Source organism: Anarhichas minor, unplaced genomic scaffold (assembly GCF_050575085.1).
Source record: "Anarhichas minor isolate MPS153535 unplaced genomic scaffold, ASM5057508v1 ptg000040l, whole genome shotgun sequence".
Lineage (NCBI taxonomy): Eukaryota > Metazoa > Chordata > Actinopteri > Perciformes > Anarhichadidae > Anarhichas > Anarhichas minor.
In genome coordinates this window covers 7,263,589-7,285,976 of record NW_027466486.1, presented here as the reverse complement: position 1 = coordinate 7,285,976, position 22,388 = coordinate 7,263,589, and the positions used below count along the sequence as shown (strand labels likewise).

Here is a 22,388-nt window from a genome sequence, read left to right as displayed (position 1 = left end):
ACTGATAAATGGTCACTTTTACGTGAAAACAATCTGCGGGTTAGCCGCTAATTAGCTCACTAACGTCAGCTGGCTAATTAGTTCAGCTGCAGTCGCACGTGAGTCACATCAGTACCGTTGCTGTCGTTACCTGATTACGTCAGTGTTGAGCAGAACTGTGTATGAGGTGGTAATAGAAACCGGTTGAAATGAAGCAAAACATAAAAATATGGTCTGATAATGCCTTGGCAGATGCAATTGGAAACAATATAGTTTTGAGTTTCAGGGCTCCAGTATTGTGCATGTTTGGCTTTCTGGGAAACTTGAAGTGGAACTGAGCTATAGAAATGTGTGATCACAAGTCTTTATCATTTCATATAATAAATAAGAACACATATTGGTCTGTTTAGTTAGCTAAAGCCTGATATAACATGTGCTTTATATTTATTATCCTTTGTAAGCCTTTATCAGTCATAAAATAAAAGCAGCACAGCTTGCACAAAGCATTTGCATCGCATGAAGATTGTATCCAAAGACTAAGACACAGATAGAAATCAAAAACTTTATTACAAAAATAAGTTACACTCACCTCCATTTTACAGTATAAAACAATTTATTTGCAGGAATGCAAAAAACGTTGTTGGCCACCAACAATAGTTTAAAACTGCTAACATCTTTTTTTCAAAAGGTGGTTGTTATGATTTTATTGAGGGAGTTAACTGTAGAAAACTGGGATTGAAGAGCAGTTTCCTTTTTGCTATACCCGGGAAGTAGAAATCCTTCACTGCAGTATCCCTTCTACCACTGTGTGTCTATGATCCCTCACCAGCCTACGACAGGCACACATGCTCACTGACGGGGCAATATGGCAATTCAGTCATCCATCAAGGTTAACCCGAAATATCTTTTACAAAGTTCCTGTCTTGGAGCTGGAAAGGGATCATTCAAGATTAACATGATCTTATATGATGACGAACTGGATTAGGTTGTTTTACATGATTTTGACGTTGTTTGAAAATCCATTGGCATCAATATAAAACCAACCCACTGGAATACTACAGTGGCACAAAAGGGACACTGCAGGGCTTTATTTTTGTATTAATTTTTTTTTTTTTTTTTTTTTTTTTAAATCAAAGGCAGTTGGATGCCTGTGATGTTGAAGCCTTTACAAAAGTAACATTTTATCCGAAAAACTATACAACCAGTAACTACATACTCTGAAGAAGCAAGGCGGCTAATTCAGTTCAAAATAGGATAAAAGCAGGGCTTGTTCAGACTCATCACATGAGATTGTTTTGCATGCCCAGTTTGACTGTTTGCAGTGTCAGAGCTGCAGCTAAAATGACTATATTACATTAAGTACATTGTTTTTGCGCTCCAGCTCTTGTGCATATTTTGTATGAAAACAAGCCCTGCTTTCATCAATATAGTTTCCCTATTTACAGTACAGGCCGGGTAGTTTAGTCCTCTGTACTGAGGTAGTCAACCAACCCTTTAAAGACAAGTTCTGAAAAGAACCACTTTCCTGGAATGCCTGACTTATCCATGCCAGGTGGGTACACCCTAAAAACCTGCAAATGTTCTCTGTCAAACATCCAGATCAAACGATTAAGAACATGGATATTCCGACAGTAAAAATTGCGATTAGCACAAAAATATACAATAGCATCAAGCTCCGTTGAGCCACTTCAAACCCAAGAACTTAAAAAAGTGCAATTTCTTCAATAATTATTTAAAAATGGCATGTTCAGGGACAGGGAAGGGGTAGATTGTAAGGGCAATACATAGTGCCCTGTAAACCAGGGATGGGTACAAGGGCTCAGGGCAAAGAGGTTGTGGAGAGTATTTAGAATCCTCCAGTCATCTTTTTAAGGTGGCAGTTTTAGAAACAAATGAAAATAAAAAAAACATGGGGGAGGGGAGATGCTTCTTCTGTAAGGCTGGAATATCATTGGACCTTTTTGCCGTGCTCTTTTCTTGTGTCAACATCCATTGCAGCCAACGGTGTAAGCCCACACATCAAGTCAGTAGCAACAGTGACAGGTCAGGAACGCCCTCGGCCCCGTTTCCCTGCTGGTCCAATGACAGGAAAGATAAAATTAGTACACAATTTTGAAAAGAAAATCCAGACATCCATGTTGCACACATTCCCCAGCACACTGATGGACCAAGGAAACTCCACAAAACTTAGACTGAAGACAGTGTTTTGCCACTAGGATGGGGCTCAGCTAGCCTCCTTAGAAGTATAGTATGTTGTGAATGACCTTCGTCTGCTGGCAAACAAACTGGCTGGCTGCTCTGAAAGATGACACCTGTCAGGGATTAGTTATGAGGCCAATAAGCAGGTGTAACTTAAGTTCAAGTGCCGTCTTGTAATTACTACCAACATAATTTTGAGACGATCAATACCTGCGCTGTAGGTCATCCTCAGCTGCTAATCTACTACACCCCTTCACCTGACCACAGATAGAGTGAGCTCAGTCGTCCTTTTACCTGTGATATTCAATACTTACTGAAAATAAACTGAGCCACGTGGCACGGTATTTTCCACAAGTGAGCAGTAATTATCTGTGTGACTTCTTTAATTTGACCCACTTTGAATCAAACAAATTAAAGTTACCTCTGCTTGTTCCAGGGGCTCCTCGCTGGGAGAAGCCCACTCGGCCCCTCGGTGAGACGCCACCGCGGCCCCTGGTCTGACTGGCACCACCACGGATTCCTCCCCTAGCTCCTCGTACTCTCCCAGACCCCTGGAAGTCATCATACCCGTAGTACGGGTCATCGTAACCGCCCCGGTAGTTGTGGTAGTCGTATCCATAGTAATCGTAATAGTCTTCATAGCCATAATAGTCGGGGGGGTAAGAATAGCCTCCCCTCCCGCCTCGGCCTCTGCCTCTCGTGGGTGGGGGCATGTGGGGAGGCCCGTAATAATAGTATTCATCATACCTGAAAGATGATACAGACTTATCGTAAACGCTGCATTCTGCTTAATATCAAAATCAAAATGTGCTGACTGCATGAGTGACGGTCACAGGTTTGAGTTGCATTGTTCCCTCTTACATGTGTGTTTTAGCAGCTTGTCTCTGGGCTTTGCGCTCTTTCCTCTTCTGGTCGGGGGGCTTGGCGAAGACTATTTCAATGTGCTCTCCCTCGAGGTCTTTGCCGTTGAGATCAGCCAAAGCCTGTGAAATGTATCAATGAAAGTATGTTTTCACTGCAAAAACAGATTAAAGATTAAGCTGATGCATGTCAGTCCAGTGAGTTTTCTTCCATACCTTCACAGCACCATCTCTTTCCTCAAAGTGGATGAAGGCATAGTCTTTCAATTTTTTCACCCGCTCCAGCTTGCCAAACTGACTGAAGGACTTTTCAAGTATCTCTTCTGTAACGGTGCTCGCCAAGTTCCTCACAAACAGCACCTTGACCTGGTAATGGAAAACAAAGGTTCTAATACAATTGCAGCAGACGGTCATAGAAAGTGAACAGTATGCGACCAACAACCTCTGGCCCTGAGCCTTACCTTGGCCATGACCTCGGGGTCTGGGTCCTCGATTGGGTCAGCCCACTCCACGGTGACCACGTTTCCCCACACCTTCACCTTTCCGCTCATCAGTCGGCGGCGGGCCTGAGCTGCCGTCTTGTGGTCTTCATACTCGAGGAAGCAAAAGCCCCGATTCTTCTTCTTGTCGTCTGGCTGGTGGTACAATATGACATCATTTAGACCCTCTGTAGAGACGAGAAACGGGGAAGAGAGGTGGAGGAAAAGCAGCAACGGTTAAATGGCTTTATTCAACTGAAATCACAGGTCAATGAACTACCAAACTAGTGATGTCAATCTGCCTTTCTGTTTGGTGTCCAGTCAGCTCTTAGCGGTAAACCATCATGGTGACGTGAGTCACTCCAGCATAGTACATAAAAGTTCATCATTTGGACATAAACAGGAAATGCTTGAAACTAATTGTCAAAGCTTGTTTCATTACAGATCTTAAATGCACAACAAATCTAATCAAAATTGTCAAACAGGCAAAAAGTAGATAATGAATGAAGCTGTAGAACTAATATTTCACTAAATATTATCCAGAAAGGTAACTCAAAGGATGGTGCCGACTCACCTGTGACTTTTGCAAATTCTTCAACAATCTGCTCTTTTGTTTTACTCTTGGGGATCGAGCCAACAAACAGTCTATTATTGGCCACAGAGATGCACACGCCGATGTGTTTACCCGGTCGAATTTCATTGTTGTTGCACTGCGGAAGAACGGAGGACGTCGTAAGAGAGGAAGAAACAAAAACTTAGCTTACTTGTTGACTAAAACTACTTTTAACTAACAATTATTTTCTGGTTATATTTTCAGGAGAGGAAACATACCAATTTGACCGCCTGCTGTGCAGCGTCTTTAGTGCAGAAAGTGACAAAGGCATATCCTCTGTTCAGGCCACTGAGAGGATCCATCATCAGGCGCAGATCCCAGACGGGGCCGGCTTTCTCAAACAGCGGAACCAGCTCGTCCTCAAAGAGGTCTCTGGGGATTTTGCCTACAAATATCTGTCAGGTTGAGAGGAAAGGACACTAATAAGAGCCCCTCTGTGACTTGTCATGTGAGGTTAAAACATAGATGGCATTTAGGAAAAAGGTGTCTATTCAGCTCTTAGCGGTAAAACATCAGTGTAACCGAGGTTACTACAGATAATAAAAAATTGTCATCATTAAGACACCATATGTGCATAATAGTGCAACTTTAAAGAAGACATGTTCTGTACCTCTGTACCGACGGTGGGCTGGGCCCCTGAGTGAGCAGACTCTGGTGGGGGCCCTCCATACTTCCTCTGGCCTGTTGTTACATCAAGCGTGTAGCCAGTCCTCTCCAGCAAAGCCTGATCATAACAAAACATGGAAAAGAGAGGAGAGTGCTGTTTGACAGTCATAGATAAAATTAAAATTAAAAAAAACAAGGCATGCAAAACATCCTTATTTAAAATGTGTCCTTTATTCAAACAGCATGCTGGTTAAAGAGATTAACTATAAGCATTGCATCAGCATTCGCATATTTTGTCCCAAGCATTAAATTGGACAAAACTAATTAAATTCAGGATTAGTTCTCACTTTGATTTTGGCTTCATCTGGTCCTTTATTGGTGTCTGACACTTTGGTCCCTTGTTTCTCTCTCTGTCTGTACGTCTTCATCACGCCACAAAGAAAGGCACTTTTGTTCTGAGAAAAGGAAAAAACAACAACTATTAAATACTATCAAACTATAATTATGTAAATGAGATGTGTCATGATCATAAAGACAACTTCTGATTCTTAGTTCCACACAAAATGAATAATCTGTCTTGCAGATAATGACAGCTAAGGGCTATTTTACTACATGCCATGATACATCACACTGCACAGAGGACAATCATCTACTTTGTATGAAGACATCAGAAATACTAAAGGTTATCTAAACAACCCACACGCATACCTGAACATGTGAGAGGTCGCTGTCCTTAAATTGCAAAAGGACTTGCAGAGCACCTTCCTCGTTGAATTCTTTCAGAGCCTCAATCGCTCGATCATCTAAGTCACTATGTGACACCAAACCTGGAGGGGGGGGCAAGACAGAGAGAAAAACGGTGAGCTACTAACCAGGCTGAGGAAGTCCGTACTTATGTAATTACTACCTTGTCATTCAAGTGCAACTGAAAGGACTAAAGAGAAATATTTGCATGAGAGTCATTGTTGCATAACAAATATCTTTTAAATTATGTAATGATAATGATCACTACAATTAGAAGGGAGGAGCGGGACCAGGCTAATCTAATAGTGCTGTGTTCAGTAGTCAGGCTGCACTTTACTCTCCAACCAGTAGGTTTTTGCAGAACTAATCACAACAGATGCGACAATGCAACTTGATATGCCAGTGCCCCTCTATTCTGTAGGTGGGAGTTTCTAGTGAGCTGGTCTGCATTCTCCTCCATGGAGGGGCCGTCACCTGTCCAAGGCAGCCACACACCAGGCAGCTGCCGCCATTGTTTCTGTCTCGCTTCCGTCTGGCTGAAAAGGCCAGACCAAGAATTTTTCAGATCTGACCGACCAAACTAAGTCCTGAAATGACCCCCAAACTTTGCACTGCAGCTCACCCCATACAGACTGGTAAAGCTCTAACCAAAGCAACAGATATCTAACCTGTGACTGACATACTTACACCAGTTTATCCATCTGCAATTATTTTATGGGATGCGGAGAAACATCATGGAAATGAATGGAGAGACTGGACGGGCTTACCAAGACACTCCCAGGGAGAGGACAATTAATTCGCCCTGACACCAGTGATCATGCAACCATGTTGGGAATGCAAATGCTGCAATCATTTACACATTGGTAATGTGTAATTTTATATTTTGTAGCACTGCAGTACCCATTTTGGTAGGAAACCACAAAAAGTTGCTTCATGATCCCAATTCCCCCATTCAAAAAGGTGATAAAATGACAGTACATGCAAGAAATTGATAAACATAAAAAATTGCATATTTGAATATGCAAGTATATTCTTTGTGCCTTACCTGCTATGTAAATTTCATCTAGTTTTTCAGCAACTTTCTGTGGTAAACCAGCTTCTAATAAAGTCTGGAAGTGCTCAGAATGGGTAACTGCAGCAGAGGTGTCCATTGGTTCTTCTGGACCATTTCCATTAATATGTTCTGTGGCCATGTCTCCAGAAATCTGTGTAAATGCAATGAGCCAAATTAATCCTGGGTCAAGGGCAAGACTTGGGATGTGTTCAGGAGAGTGCAAAGTCTCAGACTTGTCAGGAAAAATAACGTTTTACCATTTCTGATCTTGGATACAGAGTGTCTTTTGTATTAATAAGCACAAACTATCAATAAACAGGGGTGTCGCTGTGTACAAAACAAGTTATTATAGTCGCGTGGTCCTGTACAGTCGGTAGACTTTTCACTATCCTGACATAAGACTTGCAGCTTGCATGAGGTAGAAGCCCAGAAACCTGTATAGGCAGTTGACAGATGTTTGAACATTGCAAGCAAGACAGACAATCCACATACCGAAAATTCCCACACAAATCTATTGAATGACATCTTGTAAAAACGGTTTAACGACCGAGTTTGTGCCCATGTGGCAGTTTTTTTTTTCATTCCGATTTATTCTGGGTTAAGAAGTTTGTGCAAATGGTGCCAAGTTCACTTGTTAAGGGCTGTATCACAGTCCTCTTGGTCACTGCTGGTGCAGACGCCTTGTCTGCTTTGGGCTCTAAATTACATGTTAACTTACCTTCTCACTGCTGACTTCAGCACAGGCTAGATAGCTGATACACGTGTTCCATCAGAGAGTGAGACCCAGTTTCCGGTAGCTGACCAAGTATGCACCCTTTAGCATTTATGTTTCTTGACACTTTGGCAGCACATATTGTGACACTAAGTTAAATCAAAAAATAATTGTGTTTGTTTTGAGTCGACAGATACTGAGGCAAAGAACAATCAAACCGCTCTCTGAGAGCTACTACTATATCCGCCAACGCTGGGCTGAGCAAAACGTGGACAGCAATCTTCTGCTTCGGCCTCTCAATAACTTAGCTAACGTTACCCTTTAACCAATATGGGCTTAAATATACCACACAACCGACACATTGCAGCGTCTGCTAATCAATCTAATATCGCCAAGCACGTGTTTTCAGTGGTTAAAAACATTACTGCAACGTTAAAAGTAACTAACGTGACCGTATCGTGCAAATTAATCTCGGGTTTTTAATTTGAACCGTTAAAAAACAGAATAAATTATTTTCAAAAGATGTGTGCGGTAACGTTAGATTTAACGTTAGCGGGGACTGGCTCGCACACGTTGAGGCTGGCTAGCTAGCTAGCTAGCGGGCTAGTTAGCACAGCTAACGTTAGAGCTATCGAGTTCACCATGAACCGTCACAATAACATGACGCGCCAATATGCATTTTCTATGAGTGCGTCTGCATTAACTGTCGTAAAACAGTAGGGAAGTGGTTCGTCCGTTGATACAGTGGTTACGCGGGAAAGCCATTTCTTGCTAAGATAACAGGCTTTAACCAGCTAGCTGCTGTTAGCACACGATGACAATGAGCATGTCAATTCTATGATCTGTCAAAATAGGCTAGCTTAAGCTAGCATGCTAATTCGAACGGAATTTCAGTGAGGCCATTGTTGCGACATTTGCCAGTAAGGACTTCAACAATTGACGAAAGTGTAGCTTTTATGAGTAATTAGATTCACCGAGGCCTAGAGGTCTAGACTGCTAGATGCCTGGTTTGCCAACGTGCCGCCGTATAGGAAGAGTCCATTTTCAAAAAGCCGGTCTGGGGAAGTCGTTCCCAACCAACACCAGTTTCCACATTGTTTGAAACAGCACCGCACGATTCACTTTTTAACAATAAATTAAGCAACAATAACGTGACCAAATAGTAGCATTCGCCCTACCTGCCGCTGGATCACCAACGTGTATGGTGTTGATTATTTAGGAAGATAAATGTGATATTTAAAAGACAGAAAAAGTGTAAAACTCCCGGCACTGATCCGGCTTCAGTCATTCACTCTTGATGATGTAAAATGGCTGCCACGTTCACGCCTCGAGTTTTGTCTCGTCGAAGGGGTTTCTTGGACAGCCCTGCACGGGCTTGCCTTGTATGCATTTCACAGAGGAGCAGCAGGTCATTCAAAGCATCCATCATAACTACTAACGACGAGTAATTTCACGACAACAGCAGTACCGCTTATGTAAGGGGTCAGTTAGGAGTGCTGACTAATAGAACAGTGAAAAGATTTGGTACAGAAACAAAACATTGAACTCAAATATATAAGTAAACACCAATGAAATAAAACAAGGAAGTATAACAATGAAATAAATTAGCCCATTATTAATAATTTACTGATAATCTTCCACCACTACTACCAGTACTTCTACTAATAATAATAACATATTTTAGAGATGATCAGTATTTTTGTGTAAAATTGTACCAAATGCTAGTCCTCATATATTTAAATCTAAAACAAGATGTGTGACATTAACAGACCAACTCTGACAATATTTCAGCAGGGTGCGTGACTGGAAGTAGGGAGGGCGATCCCACTTTCCACCACACGGTGTCACTCTTCCCATTGATTAAACACTCATCTGCTCCATGAACAAAAGAATAGGTCAGAGTACATAGAAACCTATATGATTATTTGTTTGATACCGCAGAGACAACATCAGGTGCAATGGTTTGCACAACTGAAGAGTTCTTTATTTATGTTGTGCCAAACTACATGGCAATTTTTATTGGTTTGGTAAAAGATTCTCTGCAACATTATCATAGGAAAGAAAAGTTGTACTTGTTATTGTTTGTGCATTACAATCCGATTTAAAAGTTGTTACTTGCATCTATGTTTGTTGCAGAAAATCCAGTTTTTAAACAATGTTATTTGTTCTCAATATCTTACGATGGGGTTGAAAGTGAGTCAATTGCAAATAAAAAAAAATCTTTTTAAATGACAATTTCTGGGTGCATGTTTGGACAGTCAAGGTTGATACATGACTTGCTATGAGCAATGAAAAGTACTTGTGTCAGTGTTGATCCATGACAATTGTTTTAAATACAAATACATTGCAGTGACAATACATTGCACAGTATGAATTTGGGATTTGTCTATCTGCTATTTTCATCACAGCAAGAGTGAATTATGGATTTAATGTTTGGCTCATGGCTGAAATAATAAAACTTTAGCAGGTAACTGACTCCAACAACTCCCACAGGTAGGACATTAACAGCTGGATGGTGATGGCTGGAATATTCTGAGAAATAACTTACGCAGCTGTTGAGGAAAAGAGCAACATAATGATTTCCTGGTGCATATTCCCAACCAGTAATAATGTTATATGCAACTTATCCAACAAACAAACATTTTGAATGTCACAAGATAAGAACAATAGCAAAGCATAACAAAGGTCAGTACTATCACAAGTATACAATACTTCCAGAAACACTTTGCTAATAAGTTTTGTCTTCCTTGTCTTATCCACAGGTTGTTACAGACACAAGAAAACTCTACAAGTGTAGTTTTTATGTGTCTACAAGAAGTTTATTGCTCATGTCCGTGAAGACTCCTCAGAGAACAAACAAAGCTCAGACAGATATTTGAGAACAAAACAATTGGTTCATAAAGTTTTGTATTCAGCTTTATAACAAGATATAATTTAGGTTAAAATCATTAGTTTCAGTACATTTTATCATATCACAATAAAAATGTTAACAAGCTCTTTATTGACATTAATATTGCCTCTTTAACACCGACTACAACAACCTGATACAGTGGTAGGTTTTTGTGTATTGTTCTTTTTTTATTACGTTAATATGACCATCTTAAGTATGCTATGAAAACTATAGACTGTATATAAGAAGGATGAAACATTATGGTTATGTTAGTCTGTCTCTGACAATGTCTGCTTTGTTTCTGTTGGTCCCTCTGATGCAGCAGAGGCTCTATTTTATGGCTCTTGAATGAGATAAATAACCATAATTGTACCTACAGGCCTATTACAGATCTCTCATGCCACCCTGTGGAGAGAGTTTACCAAGCTAAATGATCTGGCTCCTAAATAACTTATAGCAAAACCTCAGTTCATCCCTTTCAGTCTTTTGTATTCCTTTTAGCAATGCACCATCCTTGCACTGATGTAGAGAGGATGTATATGTATGCCCACCTGCACGCTGTGTATTTACTCAGATACATTCTTACAGTTATATTCCATCAAAATGGTGCTTTGCTTCGAGAAAAAATATATTATATAATATTTCAGAAGAAAATTATTTAGTATTGATGCAGCAAATAAGATTGATGGTTGAATTTTTGCTCTGGTTCGGAGTGCAACATTCTAAAATTTGCAACGGCGAGCAAATAGGCATCTTCTGGTACCAAATATACTTTAAATATACCAAAGTCAGCCTGCGATTCTCCGCTTTAAAACATTTTCATCTAATGACTAGTTTCAGTCAGCCCTCGGTTTTGGTAATGAGCCGTTAACATGCTTGGATTTGATTTCAATCATCATTCTCTTTACTGCTACATCAAATATCCTCAATCGTGTCATAGCCAAGAAAACTACAGGTCGCCGCTGGTTCGTTCAGTTGTTGTTTGTTGTCCCTGACTTATCAATAGCATCTAGATCACCATGGCTTTGAATTGAGCCTGCCTGAGACATGACCTGCTAACCTCACCGTGCCACCCATGCTCTCTCCTCTACAGCAACAGTGACAGCGTCGACACCGGAGCCCCTGAGAATAAATCTGACTAGTGTTTCACCGAGCGTCACTTGTGTAGGCTGCACAATTTACTCTACACCTGGGGCTTTCCACATCTCTGTGATTCTCATCCTCATCCAGCCAGATCAATGTGCCTTACACAGAGCAGAAGAAACTCGGCACCACTCCTTGTTTCATAAATCAGGAGGCCATGAAGCAGGCCAATGCGAGAATTCAGGAGAGGGAAGTTGCACACGTCCTCAAACTAACCCTCTGTGCTGGTTGCCTTTTTTGTCAGTGAACTGTTGTCGGGCTTTAATGTACAGCAGCACTCCTTTCAGGTGTCTCATATTTCTAATAACATCTCATCTCTCGTACGTCTTAAACATACTTACCCAGCTCAACTAATTCATCAGTCACCTCCATGATTATTGTAGACACTTCTGCAAATAGCCAAGTGTGATTTTTATAAAAGATATGATCAAAATGTGTCAGATGTTGGCGTATGTGATTTTACTCATTTTTATCGGTTGATGTTAGAGATTCTGTTTTTATGCCTGAATGTTTATTTTTCAGTAGTAAATAGGCCAATGTACTTAAATAATTTTACTAGGGTATATTTGATTGACAGTACATTTTGTTTGTTGTTAATAAACTTACATGTGTATGCCCAAAATATTGGTTGTTACATATTAGTTGTTACATTATTATGTAAAATACAATGTTATAAATGCTGTGATAGAAGCCCAAAAAACTGCTTTAAACATCTCTGTGATTTTAAACATCTCCTCTTCAACGCTTATTGAATAAGGACTCTTATGTCACGGATTTATCACCAGCACAACCAAGGACACAGGACATGGATACTTAAGTAAACAGACAGATGAAATGCAAAATAAATTCATATTCATCCTTGACATTTCGGATGTGGGAGGCGGACAGATGGAGACTCCTTAACAACTATCAGATATCTTTCCATTTATTCATAACTTCTTCCATCCAAACGAGTTTTGCCTCAATATGAAACTATGCATGAAAAGAATACACCCAAAATAAATTATTGCTGTGATGTTTTATTGAAGTTTATTTAGATTTATTGTCAATATCTGTTTGAATGAAATTTGTTCAGAAATAAGACGCATGGCAGCGTTTCAGTTTAAAAGTCAGTGATCAGATAACAGGGCACTAATATGTATTACATAATATACCTGCAGTATCCAACGTCAAACTGCATGTAGGGCATGCATAACATTAAAACAATGACTTCCAGGATTGCAATTAACTGATTCATTGTCAAGTCTATGAAATAACAAAGCATTGTGAAAAATCACATCATCAAATGTCTTGTTTTGTTTGACCAAAAGTCCAAAACCAAACCATATTCAAGTTAGATTCATATATGACGAAGAAAATAAGCAAATTACCACATTTGAGAAGCTGGAACCACAGGATGTTTGACAGGTTTCACCTTTTTTTTGCTCAAAAATAAATTTTACAATGTATCAATTATCATAATTGTTTTGAACAATCGATTACCAATGAATAAATTGGGTCAATGCATGTTTGAAAATGGAAGGAAAATACAGGTCATTGTCATGGGAAATATAATATAAGAATATTGACAATATAAGTAAATTATGCCATTATGAACACTGAAGAGACAAATGGATCAACTGCAGAGTGAAGATGCAGTGAAGACATTGCTTTAAAAATGTCAGCATCGCACTTTTACACTCTTTACAATGAAAACTTTTACTTTTATGCACTTACAGCCAACAATTGGTCTTTCTGCATTAAACTGAAACTCAACTAATGACCCCTCCCTTTGCTGTGACATGACAAATAATAACATCCCCCACTTAACAAAAAGCCATGGATTACATGCAGCATCCATAGTCAGGATGGAAGGTTGATGGAAGTATGTTTTGACTTTCCATGATTTGTTCTTATCATTTTGCCCTTTAAAGGGATTATGAGAAAGGTTGCAAAGTGGCCAGTGAGTCACTGAGATCGTTGATAAGGTTGGTAGGTTTCACCTAATCCAGGAAGTGGCCCCAGACTGGGGGACGCGATATAAAACGACACTGAAGGGAAGCACAAGTCCTCAATAAAAAGCCCTCCTGCACGATGAAGAAGGAACTTTCTTTCAACACGGTAATACTCTGTCTCTGAGTTACTCATGCTTCCATTCAAAAGACCATTGATTGACCATTTTCTTTTGTCTCTGTATCATTAGATAACTGCTGTAACCACCATGGGCTCAGTGAAATCAGCTGGACTGTCTCTTCTTCTGTTGTCTTTTCTTATTTACATTGCAGATTCTTACCCCAACGTTGACTTATCAAACGGTAAGATGTCATTTTAATACAAGTACTAAGTACTCTACTCTGAAATCTAGTACACAAACCAAGGATTTACTTCAGTAAATTAGCACAATTTGATTTAATTCATCTCTATTCACAAAGATTGTACACTGTGTTTTTAATCCTAGAACTGAAATGTACCTGTATAACAAGCGGTCTCGTCTTTCTCCAGTGGGCTGTGGGGAGTGCACACTGAGGAGGAACACTTTTTTCTCGAAGGAACATCCGATCTACCAGTGCATGGGCTGCTGCTTCTCCAGAGCGTACCCAACACCCCTCAAGGCCATGAAGACAATGACGGTCCCAAAGAACATCACCTCGGAGGCAACATGCTGTGTCGCAAAGCACAGCTACGAGGTACAAGTACAGGTACAGACAAAAGATTTGTCTGGCAAACTTTTCTGTAAATGGTGTGCCTATTGAAATGAGTTTAAGTGGGAAACGTTAGACCTGTGCTGACTAAATATTTCCCAAAATCTGCAGATGAAATACTCTGAAACAAAATGCTCCATGTTGGAAATAGTCTAGAATATTATTGTTATACTTTTAGTCTGAATTCTATTTTATAGATCTATAGTTTTTTGTTCAGATTAGTTTGGGGATATTTCAGTGGCTTTGGTCATGTTAGGTCAGCAGTTGTGGAAAGTACATTTAATAGAGTACAATTGTGAGGTAGAACTTAAATAATTAAATAGTATGCTTTATTCTTCTACTGTATAACAGAGAATACACGCTAACATTGTATTGCTAAAGAATAAACCAGTGGTTCCCGACCCTTTCGCTTTAAAATAAAGCCGTGTGTACTTTGGGCCCCTTGCCATGTTTTAGAGATCTATTAGTTGTTTGCAGTTCCACCAAAGAGACATTTACCCTCAAACTTCTCAGATGGTTCACTGATTGAGGTTCAAAGAGGTGAAAAATATCCAATACTTCACAAAAAACAAAGATGTTTATAGAGATTTGAGTAGCAGAACTTTGTTTTTTCTTTTCTACTTTAATCATCCCCCCCACCCACAGATTTATCTAATGACTAATTAGAAGGGACCAACCCCGAGGTTTGGAACCATCTTGTGATATATGATCAGTCACAGGGGCAACGTTCTGCAGAATGAGTACTTTAAATTTGGATTTATCAATGATATATATATGTGTACACATATATACAACTATATTTTTTACATTCAAAGGACCTGAAAAATTAATTCTCCAGATGTTTAGTCTTAATTTGGTTTGCAGTTTAATTCTGGGTTCTGTTCAAAGGAGTTTAGAACATTTCAACTGCTCAAACTGCTAAAAATAGCATTTTGATCATACACAAATACTGATTGACTTTGTTAATAATCACTCTTGTGTCTTCCTCCTCATCTGTGCCTCTTTCAGACAAAGGTGTCCAACATACCGGTGAGAAACCACACAGAGTGCCACTGCAGCACCTGCTATTTTCACAAGATATGAAGACGGGAACTGGAGACCCTTCTGCAGCGCTCAGCTTGGCGATGAATTGTGTTTCTTTTAATTTGCACATGTTCATTTGTGTTTTAAATGTCTGTTCACATGATGCCAGATACTATTTTTGTAGTAATTGTGTGTTTGTGTAATTAGCCTTTATTTGCATTGATAGATGTATGTGATTAATTGTAGATTGAAAAGCAAATAAAATGTGCAACCCAGATGTTGCATTTTCATGAACGTCTCTTACAGTGAAATTCATGGGATGGTGGTGTGTGTGTGTATGTGTGTGTTACGAATCACTAAGTGACTTTGGACAACCATGTCGACTAAAGCAACTAAATGTGAGGAATAGTAACACAAGTAACTCTCTGAAAGGGACATTTGGCTTTGAGGTTGATAACAGGATTGCGCCATGACAAATCTGATTCTCCAATCAGAAGTGGAAGCCAAAATATATATCATGTAGCTGAACAGAACCGATATTTAAGCCAACATCAGAGAGAAGTCATTGAAAAGCCCCCAAAAAAAGAAAAAGTTATGGTGATTTTAACCTGAGAAAATCTCATCTGCTGGAGATTGTGTGATATGACAAAAAACTCAGTGCTTCAGAATTCAAATCATTGTTAAACTAAATGCTTAATTTATTTATAGGTTGTGTAGATGGTGATGTGTAGAAAAGTAGGCAAACCAATCAGTTCACTTTTGTGGAATAATATTGTTTTAATATAAAACAAGAATTAACTGTGTACTATACCAGGGGTATTTCTGCCTCACTCTTTAAAAGGCCTTTTGCACTAATTAATCCAGCGAGCCACATCATTGTTTATTACAGCGATATCGCCAGCACCGGCTAAATGTGTTCGATTGATGTCAATGTTAGAGCGAGCGATCCGCCTGCAGCTGACTGAGAGAGTGATTTAAAAAGGGAAAGTGTGGCAGTGGTCACTGACTCCATTACACATCCTCCTCATTAATTTGCCCTGGCCACGAAAATATCATGCGAGGTCTCCATTTAGCTGACATCCTACTGAGACAGCAAAGGGGTTGCTCTTATTGCACCAAATTAGTTTTTGGCTATTGGTTTGTTTTCTATATCACATTTACGCAGGAATTCATTGAACTTAACCGTTATTTGAGCAACAAAAGGGGACGAGCCCCGGGCTGCATGCTGTGGTTTTGATCAGTTAGGTCATGATGGAGGCATTAATGGATGTCTATGAATATGTGTGCGTAAGAAATGGAGGGAGTTCTCATTGATGAAGGTGAGGCGTTAGTCGAGCTGGGTCATAAGGGAAGAAAGGGGAGGATGCCAAAGTCAGCCAAGCCACACACAACTTTGGTGCTTTGTTGTCTTAGGTGTCTACATCGCGGCTGTGTTGTGTAATCAGTGTATAATAACAGGATTTATTTACGTCCTTGATAGTTTGTGAGGGTATGGCTTTTTTTCTTCATCTAAAACTTAGTTGTGGCTTTTTGAAATTAAAGCACAAATTTGAAAGTTGACTTTTTTTTTTTTTTACATTTAATCTAAATTGCCATCACATCTTTGTATTCAGTCCGAGAACAGAATAATTATGTCGTTCTTTAATCACTAAACACGTTTGATTTTTATGCTGTCATGATTATAAAGCATACATTTTGTCCTTAAGTTTTCTCCGCTCTTTTCTATTGGTCAAGGAGTATCACTAAGCATTATGTGCCTATATGTAATTACACAACTGCTGAGTTTAGAAAGTATAAACATCTTTAATGAGGACAAAAACAGAAGGAAAAATTAGCCTGAAACCCTAAATATTATTGTCATTATTGATAAAGCTGCCAGTTTAATTGATTATTTACTAAATATAAGACAATAGTGAACAGTGCCTATTAATTAGGTTTGCCATTTTTTCCAGTGTGAAAGGTGATGTCTCCAAATGTTTTTTTCACCAGACAGTTGGCCAAAAACAAAATATAATTTGAAATGATTATAAAATAGAGGAAAATATAAATTCTCACATTTGAAAAGCTGGAAACAGAGAATATTCTGCATGTTTTGCTTGATGATGGACAAATTGTTTTAGTGTTAAAGAAATATATTTGGGATTTAAATACATATTGTTTGATTTTACAAACATGATTTCCATTATCCAGGTATTTTTTTAGCCTGCTATAATTCTTGTACGTCTCCCCTTAATTTGGGGAGTGTGTGCACAGCCTTGACCTAAATGTGGCTTTAACAAATAACTGTGTTGGATTCGCAGGAGCTGTGCGGAGCTGCTGCTCTTCATGCCCCAGCATGTCCCTGGTGCCTTATGGGAGGGGTTTCAGTCCTCCATGAAGGTCAGTATTTCTAGGGACTCTGTCTGAGGCTTATATCTGCAGTGATAAGCAATGAAAGTTGTTTAGTTGTTAGAATGCATTTGGTTTAGCTCATCATTGAAAGGTAATAAAAACATACGAGCTAAATGTTTGGATCTGTGGGAATGTCTCGACACGAACGACATTTCATGAAATGTTTTGTTCACTGCTGCTTTTCAAGAAATGTAAACTGTTGCATGGCGATGTGTTCGCTACAGTAACGTTGTCTGAACAGTTATTTTAGAATGTAGACAGTCTAATGGTAAGTATGACTCACTGAGGTTTTAGTAATGAGGTTACTACATCTTTATTTATCTTCTGTTGCAGTTGGCACACAGCCTCTTGCAAGGAAGTGGGAGCACACAGCTTTGCCTGCTCTCAATTCTAGCGCAACAGGACGGCGTCTGGTCCAACAACACACTAAGCAGCATCATGTCCAATCAAATCCCTCAAACTGAGCAAGGTCAGTTCTTATTGGCTTTGAGGATGCACCGCGCTGACGTGTACAGCTGTAGTTGCATGAAATTGTAATTGTTCAATGTGTGGATTATACTTGTGTGCAGCTTCTTACCCTTTGCCTCCGTCTTTTTCTACTTTTTCTTTCATAGTTCATGAGTATCTTGAGTTGGAAGGTGCCACGCTTCTGAATATGAGAATAAAGCATCTAATCAAAGTGGACAGTGTTGATAAAGCTGCTGTACTCGCAAAAATGTGCTCAGAGTATCCGGGATATGAAGGAAAGGGAAACTTCAAGCAAACCTACTTGCTTTGCATCTGCATGACCAAAAGTCAGGAGCAGCTAATGGACGAGGTAAGAGATGACTCACAGTAACACAGTCACTTGTACACACAAAGTCATTACGTTGGCCGTTTGAACAAGTGATCAGTGGTGTTATATCTTATCTTACCAATCTGCAAACAGAAACTTTAGGCTATTTTTAAGTCTTACATGTTTTTTGTGTAACATGATCATTTAAACAAACCAACAATTGGACCAAAGACGGACTTATTTGAACTTGAATCAAACAAGCAAACACTCAACATTTGTTTGATTCATCATCACAAACTATCCCAACAGTGTTGTCAGATGTGACAGATGGTCATTGGATCACATTTAAATGTACTGTTTCTTTGATTTTCTTTTCTCTCTTTATTCCTAACAGATTGCATCAATAGACTGTAAAGATGAATCCAACCTAAAGCAATCTCTCACAATCATATGCACAAAGATACCCTCACTGTTGAGCACATTGCAGAGGCAGACTCTGTGTTTAGTACTTAAGGAAAGATAGGCCATGTAAGTATGATGGAAGTATGTTTTGACTTTCCATGATTTGTTCTAATCATTTTGCCCTTTAAAGGGATTATGAGAAAGGTTGCAAAGTGGCCAGTGAGTCACTGAGATCGTTGATAAGGTTGGTAGGTTTCACCTAATCCAGGAAGTGGCCCCAGACTGGGGGACGCGATATAAAACGACACTGAAGGGAAGCAGTAGTCCTCAATAAAAAGCCGTCCTGCACAGATGCACGATGAAGAAGGAACTTTCTTTCAACACGGTAATACTCTGTCTCTCAGTTACTCATGCTTCGATTCAAAAGACCGTTGATTGACCATTTTCTTTTGTCTCTGTATCATTAGATAACTGCTGTAACCACCATGGGCTCAGTGAAATCAGCTGGACTGTCTCTTGTTCTGTTGTCTTTTCTTATTTACATTGCAGATTCTTACCCCAACGTTGACTTATCAAACGGTAAGATGTCATTTTAATACAAGTACTTAGTACTCTCCTCTGAAATCTAGTACACAAACCAAGGATTTACTTCAGTAAATTAGCACAATTTGATTAAATTCATCTCTATTCACAAAGATTGTACACTGTGTTTTTAATCTTAGAACTGAAATGTCCCTGTATAACAAGCGGTCTCGTCTTTCTCCAGTGGGCTGTGGGGAGTGCACACTGAGGAGGCACGATTCATTCCATGGGATCTACCAGTGCATGGGCTGCTGCTTCTCCAGAGCGTACCCAACACCCCTCAGGGCCATGAAGACAATGGCGGTCCCAAAGAGCATCACCTCGGAGTCAACATGCTGTGTCGCAAAGCACAGCTACGAGGTACAAGTACAGGTACAGACAAAAGATTTGTCTGGCAAACTTTTCTGTAAATGGTGTGCCTATTGAAATGAGTTTAAGTGGGAAACGTTAGACCTGTGCTGACTAAATATTTCCCAAAATCTGCAGATGAAATACTCTGAAACAAAATGCTCCATGTTGGAAATAGTCTAGAATATTATTGTTGTACTTTTAGTCTAAATTCTATTTTATAGATCTATAGTTTTCAGATTTTTGTTCAGATTAGTTTGGGGATATTTCAGTGGCTTTGGTCATGTTAGGTCAGCAGTTGTGGAAAGTACATTTAACCGAGTACAATTGTGAACTTAAATTGGTAGAACTTAAATAATTAAATTGTATGTTTCATTCTTCTACTGTATAACAGAGAATACACGCTAACATTGTATTGCTAAAGAATAAACCAGTGGTTCCCGACCCTTTCGCTTTAAAATAAAGCCGTGTGTACTTTGGGCCCCTTGCCATGTTTTAGAGTTCTATTAGTTGTTTGCAGTTCCACCAAAGAGACATTTACCCTCAAACTTCTCAGATGGTTCACTGATTGAGGTTCAAAGAAGTGAAAAATATCCAATACTTCACAAAAAACAAAGAGTTTATATGAGACTTTGTTTTTTCTTTTCTACTTTAATCATCCCCCCCACCCACAGATTTATCTAATGACTAATTAGAAGGGACCAACCCCGAGGTTTGGAACCATCTTGTGATATATGATCAGTCACAGGGGCAACGTTCTGCAGAATGAGTACTTTAAGTTTGGATTTATCAACGATTTATTTATATATATGTGTATACATATATCTTTTACATTCAAAGGACCTGAGAACTTTTAGTAATTCTCCAGATGTTTGGTTTTAATTTGGTTTGCAGTTTAATTCTGGGTTCTGTTGTTCAAAGGAGTTTAGAACATTTCGACTGCTCAAACTGCTAAAAATAGCATTTTGATCATACACAAATACTGATTGACTTTAATAATAATAAAAGGTGCCATCACGTATTTGGGAATAAATATTTCCCCAAGGCTGTCAGAGCTGTTCACACTCAATTTCACTCCATTACTTAAAACAATAAATGACGACCTCCTCCGCTGGATGAACCTACCACTATCACTCATGGGCAGAATAGCTACAGTTAAAATGACAATACTTCCTAAAATAAATGACCTATTCACAATGATACCATCTCAACCCACTCACTGCTGGTTCAAATCGCTTGACTCAATCATTACTCAATTCTACTGGAAAAATAAGACACCAAGAATTAAACTGGCCACTCTACAAAAACCAAAAACGCAAGGAGGACTTGAAGCTCCACATTTTTTTCACTACTCTCTAGCAAATCAACTTCAATACATTGTTAAATGGATCCACCCCAACCAATCAGACAACACATGGTTAGCTATAGAACAGACAGTTTGTAAGGACATTCAGATTTCTGACCTACCATCTTTCAGCCAATCTATCAAACGCCATCCTTGTTTCAAAATACTAACAATAGCAGAAACTCTGACAGCCTGGTGGAAATTCCACAAAATCACTAACATCACATTTGCACCTTCAAATTTTACTCCCATATGGAACAATCCTGATTTTCTAAGTCACAAGACACCTCTAAATCTCCACACATGGTCCGCTAAAGGCATCACTCATCTGAAACAAATCTTCAATAATAACACCATGGTTTCATTCCCCCACTTGGTTCAGAAGTACGGCATCAGGAGCAATCAATTTTTGGAATATCTGCAATTCAAATCATCCGTTCAATCCAAACTTAACACTAAGGCCACTAACCTAGAACTACCCCCCTCAACCTCAGAATTAATTAATATCCCCTCTTCAAAAAAGATAATCTCAAAAATATGTCGAGTAATATCACAGTCTGACAAAACATCATCCATACCATCAGGAAAATGGGAATCAGACCTGTCCATCACTCCTGATGCTGATTTATGGAATCAAGTTTGCAATAATATTTACTTCATGACTAAAAATGCCAATTTACAACTAATACAGTATAAAATACTTCACAGAATTCATTATACTGGGCAAAAAATGTTTAAAATGGGATTCACGTCAGATATCTGTCCACATTGCACTTAAAACAGCCCGGATAGCTATGTTCACGCCACCTGGCACTGCACACCAGTTAATCACTTTTGGAAAGAAATAACTGAGTCACTGTCTGTCTTCCTGGGCTGCCTCGTCCCATTATCCCCTTCACTGTGCTTACTAGGAGACATCTCAACAATGAATCTGAGCAAAACAAACCGCAGATTACTCCTCGTGGCCCTAACTATCGCCCAAACACACGCACTCACGCACACACACACACACACACACACACACACACACACACAAACACACACACATACGCACTGACTATATGATGTTTGCTGGCTTGTATCCCACTGTTCTTGTTGTCCTCTTGTTATGTCTATGTATTGTCTCTTGTCTTTCAATAAAAAATGTATAAAATAAATTTAAAAAAAAGAAATAATAATCACTCTTGTGTCTTCCTCCTCATCTGTGCCTCTTTCAGCTAAAGGTGTCTGACATACGGGTGAGAAACCACACAGAGTGCCACTGCAGCACCTGCTATTTTCAAAAGATATGAAGACGGGAACTGGAGACCCTTCTGCAGCGCTCAGCTTGGCAATGAATTGTGTTTCTTTTAATTTGCACATGTTCATTTGTGTTTTAAATGTCTGTTCACATGATGCCAGATAATATTTTTGTTGTAATTGTGGGTTTGTGTAATTAGCCTTTATTTGCATTGATAGATGTATGTGATTAATTGTAGATTGAAAAGCAATTAAAATGTGCAACCCAGATGTTGCATTTTCATGAACGTCTCTTGCAGTGAAATTCATGGGATGGTGGTGTG

General features: G+C 39.3%; 3 protein-coding genes across 7 annotated transcripts; 2 read left to right on the top strand and 1 right to left on the bottom strand.

Moving 5' to 3' along the window:
* Positions 1 to 527: 527 nt before the first annotated feature.
* Positions 528 to 8,581, bottom strand: LOC142967922 (heterogeneous nuclear ribonucleoprotein Q-like). Of its 5 annotated transcripts, XM_076107563.1 has the most exons (13): positions 8,425 to 8,552; positions 7,253 to 7,395; positions 6,526 to 6,685; positions 5,445 to 5,563; positions 5,084 to 5,191; positions 4,741 to 4,854; positions 4,349 to 4,525; positions 4,092 to 4,227; positions 3,500 to 3,705; positions 3,255 to 3,404; positions 3,040 to 3,161; positions 2,600 to 2,925; positions 528 to 2,052 (listed from the first exon to the last, which is right to left on the bottom strand). In XM_076107563.1, exons 3-13 carry the CDS (start codon positions 6,671 to 6,673, stop codon positions 2,024 to 2,026), a joined length of 1,635 nt encoding a protein of 544 aa, XP_075963678.1. In that variant the 5' UTR covers positions 6,674 to 6,685; positions 7,253 to 7,395; positions 8,425 to 8,552; the 3' UTR covers positions 528 to 2,023. The 5 variants fall into 5 exon arrangements, with proteins under 5 accessions (XP_075963678.1, XP_075963677.1, XP_075963676.1 ...); XM_076107562.1 differs by lacking the exon at positions 7,253 to 7,395 and having other exon boundaries at positions 8,425 to 8,581; XM_076107561.1 differs by having other exon boundaries at positions 7,253 to 8,561.
* A 4,406-nt stretch (positions 8,582 to 12,987) lies between these two features.
* Positions 12,988 to 15,135, top strand: LOC142968136 (glycoprotein hormones alpha chain). The gene is made up of 4 exons (XM_076107901.1): positions 12,988 to 13,379; positions 13,462 to 13,573; positions 13,761 to 13,945; positions 14,969 to 15,135. Exons 1-4 carry the CDS (start codon positions 13,353 to 13,355, stop codon positions 15,041 to 15,043), a joined length of 399 nt encoding a protein of 132 aa, XP_075964016.1. The 5' UTR covers positions 12,988 to 13,352; the 3' UTR covers positions 15,044 to 15,135.
* A 3,774-nt stretch (positions 15,136 to 18,909) lies between these two features.
* On the top strand, positions 18,910 to 22,118 carry LOC142968152 (glycoprotein hormones alpha chain-like). The gene is made up of 4 exons (XM_076107929.1): positions 18,910 to 18,936; positions 19,019 to 19,130; positions 19,318 to 19,505; positions 22,044 to 22,118. Exons 1-4 carry the CDS (start codon positions 18,910 to 18,912, stop codon positions 22,116 to 22,118), a joined length of 402 nt encoding a protein of 133 aa, XP_075964044.1.
* Positions 22,119 to 22,388: the final 270 nt, after the last annotated feature.

Bases quoted from the DNA above. Each gene is read 5' to 3' on its own strand.
- LOC142967922 (XM_076107562.1), bottom strand. From the start codon at position 6,673: ATGGCCACAGAACATATTAATGGAAATGGTCCAGAAGAACCAATGGAC. The intron at 3,162-3,254 runs GTATGGAAGAAA...TACATTTCACAG, and splicing joins AAAGAGATGGTGCTGTGAAG to GCTTTGGCTGATCTCAACGG. The intron at 2,053-2,599 runs GTAACTTTAATT...TCATTGGACCAG, and splicing joins AGCCCCTGGAACAAGCAGAG to CAGGGAAACGGGGCCGAGGG.
- LOC142968152 (XM_076107929.1), top strand. From the start codon at position 18,910: ATGAAGAAGGAACTTTCTTTCAACACG. The intron at 19,131-19,317 runs GTAAGATGTCAT...GTCTTTCTCCAG, and splicing joins CAACGTTGACTTATCAAACG to TGGGCTGTGGGGAGTGCACA. The intron at 19,506-22,043 runs GTACAGACAAAA...TGCCTCTTTCAG, and splicing joins GCTACGAGGTACAAGTACAG to CTAAAGGTGTCTGACATACG.
- LOC142968136 (XM_076107901.1), top strand. From the start codon at position 13,353: ATGAAGAAGGAACTTTCTTTCAACACG. The intron at 13,380-13,461 runs GTAATACTCTGT...CTGTATCATTAG, and splicing joins AGGAACTTTCTTTCAACACG to ATAACTGCTGTAACCACCAT. The intron at 13,574-13,760 runs GTAAGATGTCAT...GTCTTTCTCCAG, and splicing joins CAACGTTGACTTATCAAACG to TGGGCTGTGGGGAGTGCACA.